Genomic DNA, 8,987 nt, shown 5'->3' with positions numbered 1-8,987 from the left:
GCGCCCACTTTGAGAACCTATGCTGTAAACTTAACCCTGCAAAAGAAATTTGGGAAAACTTTTGAAAATAAAAGTAGGGTTGGGCGAGTACCCATTGGACAGGGCGAAAAAGGGTCAGTATTTATACTTATATTTTATCAGTATAAACCGAAGGAAAACTGGAATAATAATGGTTTCAAATGTTGGTATAAGACCGGCAATTTCGGGGGAGAAGTTACATCAACCCTAGTATTCAACTGGTACTCATTTGATCGACTCCGAAAAGATGAAAGCTGAAATATATATGGAACCAGGAAGATTATGTTTGGCGTCTTGCCTAATGTTATAACGATTCAAAGGACCCAGGGAAAAAATTCCTTCATGTTTCATGGATTCCTTCAGCTGTTTGGCAGAGAGAGAGTGTGTATGTGGGGTGGGTGGGGGGTTATATCAAATGATGTTTATGTTTCAGATGAAGTAATTGCTGCTGTTGTTGTTTAGCCCTAGGTCTGTCCTGATTGAGCAGAACGATATCCAAAGACATTCCAACCATTACTAATGTATCCTTCCTTCCCTTTTTTTTTTGAGGGGTTTGGGTCACATGACTTTGGCTTTCGTCTTATGAGGATTGATAAAATAAGAATTGGTTGAGTAATAGAGTCTGCTCGGGCTGGATCATGTCATCTGTGCTTGAAGGTCCAACCATGGCCATTTGACAGAAATGCTGTATTCACTAGCGTAGCTAGAGTGTGTGCCGCCCTGAGCGGCCCTTCCGTTTGCTGCTCCCAGACCCCACAAAAAACACACGCTACCTACAGCAGACCCAGAAGTGGTGTCCCTTTAAAAGCGCCGCCCGTACCCCGCCCCCACCTACACTACTGGTTGTATTTACTACATTAACCCCTACTCTTATCAAACACACGTAAGTATCGATCGAAGGCTACACTGTTATATATCGATTACGGTCGATTTTACCAATCAGTTTGGCAGTGGGGGAGGGGGTCAACAGGATGTTGGGTAACGGACTGATTATGTAACCCTGAGCTATCTGAGCCTCACGAGTTACGTTTCTGCAACAAGCCTCCGGAACTTCAAGTCGCATGGGGGAGGGGGGGAAAAATCACTCTGGCTTAAATAATGCATTCATGGATATCTCTATCTGTCTGTCTCTATGTCTCTCTCTCTCTCTCTCTATCTATCTGTCTACCAATCTATCTATTTGTCTAAAGTGGCTAAGGGCACTAGTCAGCATCAGTAATGCTAAAAATGAGAGTCAAAACAACTCTGACGTCTGTATTTCTGTCTTTTGGTTGTAAATTGCGAATAAGCCACTTTTACTACGTATGTATGCCGTGCGTGCGTGTTCATGCACGTGCGCACGCGCAGGAACTGAAAGTGTGAGGTTAGTGGGGTAAATATTTCAAAACTAATTAAATATTTTGCCTGATGGATGTTTTCAGTTTCGCTCAAAGAATCTGATACACTTCAACTGTAAAATATCAGATATTTTGACTTTTCTATATTTTCTTAAGCAATCGCTGTTGCCATCACAACGGCTTGTTGCTATGGGCAACTGTCTGTAGCAGGGTAGGACGGGGGTAGGGATAGATGGTAAGTTGTTTTTTTTTTATAAATTCTGGCAGGGAACGAAACAAGGACCACCTTGGGTTAGATAGAGTCGTGTTGTTGTTGTTTCTGGTCTGACCAATCTGGATTAAGCTGGTTTATTACCACAAGGCATTCCAGTTCTGACCTCTCTGGTTTTTTCTTTTCATTTATATGTATCTTGGACTACATTTTCCAATGTGACCTTCATGATATTTTTTTATAAACTACGCACACATACACACATACATATATATCTTATATCATATATATATATATATATATCATACATACATATATATCATATATATATATATACATCTATCATTCACCATGATAGATCGCTAGCCACTACATATTCTTTATTTTCTCTCCTTGTTCCTTTCTGTGGAAGAGCGTAGGCTCGAAACGTTAAAGACTTTTACACTTCCTGAATGTTAAACTAATACATCTTTTTGTTGTCTACACCGCCTGTCTTCGTCTTTTGTGAATTCTCCCTATTTATATAAACATACATACTTACATACGTATATCAACATACATACACACACATATATCCACACATACACATATACATACACACATGCAAGCTCTCTCATTGTCTCATCCCTTATATTTGTCGTTTAGCCTCAACCTGGTTCTCTGATGCACACATGATCAAAGACATTTCAGCCATGACTATCTTGTTAGATTTTGTGGGCATAATGTATCAAGGAGTGAAATATCCAATGTCTTTCCTTTTTAAAAATAATCAGGAGTGATTAAGTTGCTATTTTTAGCAATGATGGGTGACCGATTGGTGGTTCTATATTGAATCCTTATATATTTCTTTTAAAAGGCGAACCCTTTTTGCTCTCAACTTACCTGAAGCTGACCCTGGTTCTCTCATACAAACTCTGTGTTATAATAAAACCTTTCACTGTTTATTTGTATCCCAATCACAGATGCTGAGCTGGGAAAATGCTTGGAAATATTTTGTCCATTTTTGTGTTCCAAATTCAAATCCTACCTAGGTTGATTTTGCCTTTATATAAAATAAGATACCAGTCATGTGCTGGGGTCTATGTAATTGACTGGCTCCCTTCCCCCTAATATCGACTGGTGGCTTTATGTCGAAATTTGAAATGATTTACATTCCAAACAAAACATTGATAAGGACAAAGGTTATTTAATTAAATTCTTCATTAATTTCAAAATTAATTGAAACAAAGCCAGTGTAGTTGAACAGAAAAGTAGAAACAAATGCTTAGCGGTATTTCGTCTGCCGCTATGTTCTGAGTTCAAATTCCGCTGAGGTCGACTTTGCCTTTCATCCTCTCAGGGTCAATTAAATAAGTACCAGTTACGCACTGGGGGTCGATGTAATTGACTTAATCCCATTGTCTGTACTTGATTGTCCCCTCTGTGTGTAGCCCCTTGTGGGCAATAAAGAAATAACAAATAATAATTACAACAAATGACCTGCTGTCCCCACAATACTTACCTTGCCCCTCCCTGTCACCATTATTATTTGGCCCCAGTTTTGATGACAATCCCTTTTAATTAATGGGTTTCCAGCTGGAAGCATCCAGTATTTTTCTATGCCTAGATGACATTGTCTAATGTGTCCTTCGTCTTTAAGATGGTGTCGGGTATGATTCGAGAAGGGACAGATACGGAATTGGTTGCCATTTCTATCAGGTCAAGTAACAAGGAAGAATCTCTGTCACTGAATCATAAAGTCTTGTTGTTATTGTTGTTTGTTGGAGACCGTTGACACCTCTCACTTGCAATGTCTTCTCCACTGGATTTTCAATCAGTCTCAGTAATGAGCATTCAGCTGTTTAACCGATTCCCCACTTTTGAAATAGGCTGGGTATTCCACAGGCACATGTACCATTATTACTGAGACAGACTCAGAGTGATGCCATGAGAGAAAGCTGGTCCTTTGAATTACAAATACAGCCCAGAGAGAGAGAGAGAGATGGGGACAGAGAGAGAGATGGGGAGAGGGCATGAAAGAGAGAAGGACAGAGAGGGAGAAAGAAGGGGGAGCATGAAAGAGAGAGGGGGGGGGACAGAGAAAAGTAGATTCCAATTCTGGACAAACAAAAGCTCCAACACTGCAATTTGGATAACAATAATGGTAAGTGTTGCATATTGAACTTTGAGATATTTTTACGGTTCCACTTAGAGATCATTTCTGTAAAGTCTGTGTTAACTGGTGTCTGTCTTTATTGAAAATCCTTTGCGTTTTTGCCTCATTAATTACTGGTATAAATGCAAATTTATAATCTGGGTAGAAGAGCTACAACTTTCAAACAGTTGTCCATAAAGTTTCTCCTTTCCACTAAAATATTGGCAGAGATATTCACCTCTGCAGGGCAACCAGCCTCCATGGCTGTACAGGACATTTCTTTTCTGTCCCAAATAATTATGTTGGGTCTGTTATGTTTGCATTTGATTGAAGTTTTGATGGGAATATTTCACCAATCCTCCTTCTGCTCTGAATGTATTCCATGGTGGAGGTGTTGTTTATACTTATCTTGGAGCAGTCTTTTCTGTGGTGTGTGTGTGTGTGTGTACTTATTTGAACCTCAAAGCGAAATGAAACAATAAAACCCCAAAATGTTTCCATACTTACACACATAGCTTATACTGCAGGAATTTCCTTTCATCATTTCACTTTAATCATGAGGAATTAAGTAAATGAATAAGTGTGTGTGTGCGTATATACATGGAGTAGAGACAGCCCCACCCCACCCTCCGTCAGTCTTGAATGACCATGGGATTGCACCTAGAAAGTTCCCCTCTAGGGCACAAGTCTGGACAAGGTTGTTTGTGGAAGACCAGCAGTTGCCCAAGCATACCAGCCTGCCCTCTACATGCCACTGGTGTTGTCGCAAGGGAAGCAACAAAGGCCGACAGAACTTGGCCCCAGTGACGTCACAACTCATTTCTGCAGACAAGTGAACTGGAGCAATGTGGAATAAAGTGTCTTGCTCAAGAACACAACACACAGCCCGGTCTGGGAACTGAACTTGCAATCTCATGATTGCAAACCCAATGCTCTAAACACAGCCATGTGCCTACCTAAATATGTGTGTGTGTGTGTGTGTACAAACACACGCAACAAGCTTCTTTCAGTTTCTGTCTGGCAAAATCCACTGACAAAGCTTTTGTGGGCCAAGTGTCTTCTCCCATCGTCTCAAACCAACGAAGCCTTGTGAGCAGGTTTGGTAGACGGAGGACTGCTGTATATCTGTCCAACCCATGCCAGCAGGGAAAACGAACATTAAAGGACGATCATCATCATCATCATCATCATCATTATCTCCTTGGCTTTTATTATGAAAACAAAACTATTTTTTCTGATTTGTTTTGGTTTCTTTTTATCATTTGTTTCTTCTTTTCATATATTTATTTATTTATTTTTATTTTGTCTCTTGTTATTTCAAATGAAAATGAAAAAGAAATTAAATTAAATTAAATATTAATTTAAATACTAAAAATGTAAAAAAACAAAAAAACACATACACATATGTATATCTATATAGATATAGATATAGATATAATGCTTGATAATGTAAATCGTTGACAGGATAATCGTTGCATTAAGTTTATAAGATGGAGGCTGGAGAGAGAGAGAGAGAGAGAGAGAGAAAGAGGGAAGGGGGGATAGAAAAAAGGGGAGGGGGTAGAAAGAAACGAAAAAAAAAAAGGAAAATAAACAAACATAAAAGCTTGTCAAATAAAAAATGTTCTTTTATGTGTTTGAAGAAATTATTTAGAGAAAAAGGCACCGGTCCATTGGCACAAGTCAATAGCAGAATGGGTTTGGTTTGGTTGGTTGTGCAGCCTGGAATCTGCGGCTTGTCGGCTGCTTTCTCATGTTCAGTGATGCCGGCTGAATGGTGGCGGCACGATGAGGATTCACTTTCTCTGGTAGAAGAAGACGCATTCCCGACTGCCTGTGGCTGTGGATCCCTTCAGGATGTTGCTCACTCTGTGCAACAACAACAACAACTGCATTAGAAGGTCATAATTCTCAGTAAAAGAATAATAATAATAATAATCATAATCCTTTCTACCATAGGCATAAGGCTTGGAACTTTGGGGAAGTGGGCTAGTTGATTACATTGGCCCCAGTATATAACTGGTACTTATTTCATCAATCCCGAAAGGATGAAAGGCAAAGTTGACCTCGGCAGAATTTGAACTCAGAACGTAGTGACAAATGAAATATTGCTATGTATTTTGCCCAGCGTGCTAACGATTCTGCCATTTATAATAATAATAATAATGACAAGTTTCCAATTTTGGCACAAAGCCAGGAATTTGCAGGGTAGGAATACTAAAAGACATGTAGAATACCATTGGTGAAATCTGCTTAGCAGAGTCCCATCTATCTCTAGGTTAATGAATAAAGACTAATATTAGGTGAATGAAGTGATTCAGTTGGGAATTGAACCTGTACTGCAGATTTCCTTCATCAGGAACTTAATAATACAATTTTAAGGTGGATGTTTTGTGGAGGTGGCCAAGGAAAGAAGGCTGGGGAAGCATGTTCAGCTGTTGAGCTGATTGGCAAGAATGGGGGAAACGGTTTCATCCCCCTTCCAGCCATGCCATCCCCCCACACATCTACACTCTGCTCCTTTGTCCGTCTGTGTGTCTATTCTGTAAATATCTGACAAGCCAGAGCAAAACTACGATAGAACTCCCCCCACTCCACTTCTTTTACCTGACAGAAATAGGAGGGAGTTGCCATGGTGGGATTTACTGTTATTGTCCACTTACCGTGTGTCGTTGTATTTGTTCCATTCTGAGGTCTTTGGGTGCCGACACTCTGCCCAGTAATGTCCACTTGTGGCGCAGTCCCCGGCATGGAGACAAATAGCGTACAGGGTATACGTGGCCAATTTAGGGTTACCTGAAGAATAAAGGAGTCAAAGACTGTTCAATTAGGGTTTTGGCAATTCAAGGCTTCATGGAAGTGTTTAAGAATTTGGTAATTTAGACAGGTGAGGTGCATCTGTTGAAATATTGAGTATTTTGGGTAATTTAGGTGACAGGTGAAATAATTGGAGAATTGGAATTCTGGTTCAAGTCTAGTTTGGTAATATGTTGACAGTCAGGAGATGCTCGAGAGGAATTAATGGTTGGAGATCGAAGAAAGTGATATGTTGGGAAGATGGAAGGAGAGATGGAATCTAATGTTTATCTCTAAAAATGAGGATAATAGTCTGAAGAGTTTTTATCTTATATATTGATGACCCACAATATTGCCATATGTGCAACAACACACACACATTATACATTGTGTTTGAGTGTGTGCACACAATTGTCCATATTTGCACATATGTGTACATAATTGTGGAGTTTCACATACAAATATGTCTATGTACATATAAACAAACATAACAAAAATCACTCAGAGACATCATCCGCATAAAGAACAATAGTTAATTTAGTATTAATATATTTAGTGTCTAATCAGAAATACTGATGCTGTGAAGAGAAAATATTAGCTCATAACATACTAATAAGATTTTCAAAAACTTTTTAGCAAGTATGAGAGACAACTTTAGATATGTTTTGGTCTTATTCTGACCTCTTCAAAAAAGCATCAAACTTCATCATACAAACGAAATTAGTGACAACTACATCAGTAACGAGATGTACAATATCATTAAACCAAAAAATCCACTGATAAAATTAATATCAATCATTGAGTTCATGTTGTTTCTTTCCTCACCACACAGTTATTTCTCAGTTAGCTTTTAAATACTCATTACATTAATTATGAAAACACTAACTTGATTGGTTTTATATAGCTTACCTTTTATGGCATATTTCGTAAAATTTAAATTTTCAACAGGGTATTGCATCTCTGTTTTTAATTTACCCAGCTTCTCGGCTCGTTGGAAATCTAAAGAGGTTAGTCAAGGTACGAACTAGAAATATCGATTGAGGGTAGAACTTACTGTAAGGGTGGCGGGAAATGTAAAGGGGACAATGGTGGTGGTGGTGGTGGTGGGGTGGTGAGAATCTTTTTACATTTGAAGACCACATTAAATTAATTAATTGTGAACTAATAGAGGGGCATTAAAGAAACATTAATTTCATGAAGAAATTGTAAAAACATTTATTGGGGAAAATAATAAAGGTAAACTCACCTTTAATAACTTAATTATAATTCTATACATAAATAGGGTGCTGGTGCCATGTAAAAAGCCCCCAGTGCCACTCTGTAAAGTGGTTGCCGTTAAGAAGGGCATCCAACCATAGAAATCATGCCAAAACAGACAAGAGAGCCTGGTGCAGTTCTTTGGTTTGTCAGCTGCTGTCAAACCACTCCACCCATGCCAACATGGAAGACCGACATTAGATGATGAAGATGTGTGGATTCCTTGTTACTGACTGGTAAGAATTTTGAGGGACATTAAGCCATTATTTCCAGCAGGTCAAGCAACTGTGTAGAGGCTCTTGTGCTGGCTCCCCTCCAGTGTAGAAAATACCAGGTGTCCAGATTATTATAGCTGCCCCGTTTCATACTATATAATATGGTCATTAAACAGATATGAGAGAGGCATGGTCAGTCTGGAACAACAAATCTGTGGCTAGTGTTTGTCCATTTAGCTGACCGATTGTATACCATTAGCCTTCTCAAACAACAACAGCATCAGGCATAGAGAAAAACACTGGACAGTAAAGATGATACAACATGTCGAGCCGGTACTAATTACATGGTCCCTTATACGATTCCCCTCTCTTTGCCACAGATAGCAGGACAGTCATTAGCTCAGCTGTAAAGTGACAAAGTGTGTGTTTACAAAAGATTATAATAAAGTCGATTCATTGAGGGAACAAAGAAATCTATAAAGTCTGTGATTAACCCAGGCCTTTGTAGTGTTAAGTAACGGAATGCTTACTTATTCTATAGAATGACTATATTCTCTGTAATGGAATGGTTAACTCTTCCATTAGCTTCAAGACAAGAGTATTGACTAGTCACAGGTACCTTTCCCAGGTAAAAAAAAAACAAAAAACAAAAAACAAACCTTTCACCATATCCCCTTTATGTTCCTATATGAAAACTTTTTAAGCTATGAAAAATTGAAAAAGGAAGTGTTTTGCTTTGAAACAACAAATTAATTGCAATGAATTTGAACACAAGATCCAGGGGTTCACAAGTCCAACCCCCTATTCACTCAGAGTTATTCTTCCACCATCTTCTTTTGTCAGAAAAAGGATACATAAAACTAATACTTCAGGTAAATGAACAAATTCTTTTTTACAATTATGTAGAGTTAGTTTGGAACATTTCTTGCACATCTGGAAAAGAGAAAAAAAATATGTGTGTGTGTGTGTGTGTGTATATATATATATATATATATATATATATATATATATATATATAT

At 38.5% G+C, this 8,987-nt stretch overlaps 1 protein-coding gene across 4 annotated transcripts in view; it reads right to left on the bottom strand.

Moving 5' to 3' along the window:
* Positions 1 to 5,307: 5,307 nt before the first annotated feature.
* LOC106873257 (ubiquitin carboxyl-terminal hydrolase 2) overlaps positions 5,308 to 8,987 on the bottom strand; it is a 59,644-nt gene continuing 55,964 nt past the window's right edge. For all 4 annotated transcript variants that reach the window (XM_052975126.1, XM_052975127.1, XM_014920541.2 and 1 more), the window contains 4 exons: positions 8,823 to 8,901; positions 7,406 to 7,495; positions 6,364 to 6,496; positions 5,308 to 5,569 (listed from right to left, as the gene is read on the bottom strand). In XM_052975126.1, the coding sequence (XP_052831086.1) occupies positions 5,497 to 5,569; positions 6,364 to 6,496; positions 7,406 to 7,495; positions 8,823 to 8,901 (375 nt within the window). In that variant the 3' untranslated portion in view covers positions 5,308 to 5,496. The remainder of the gene's footprint in view (positions 5,570 to 6,363; positions 6,497 to 7,405; positions 7,496 to 8,822; positions 8,902 to 8,987) is intronic.

This window comes from Octopus bimaculoides, chromosome 20 (genome assembly GCF_001194135.2).
Source record: "Octopus bimaculoides isolate UCB-OBI-ISO-001 chromosome 20, ASM119413v2, whole genome shotgun sequence".
Taxonomy (NCBI): Eukaryota; Metazoa; Mollusca; class Cephalopoda; order Octopoda; family Octopodidae; genus Octopus; species Octopus bimaculoides.
This window is presented reverse-complemented; position numbering and strand designations above follow the sequence as displayed.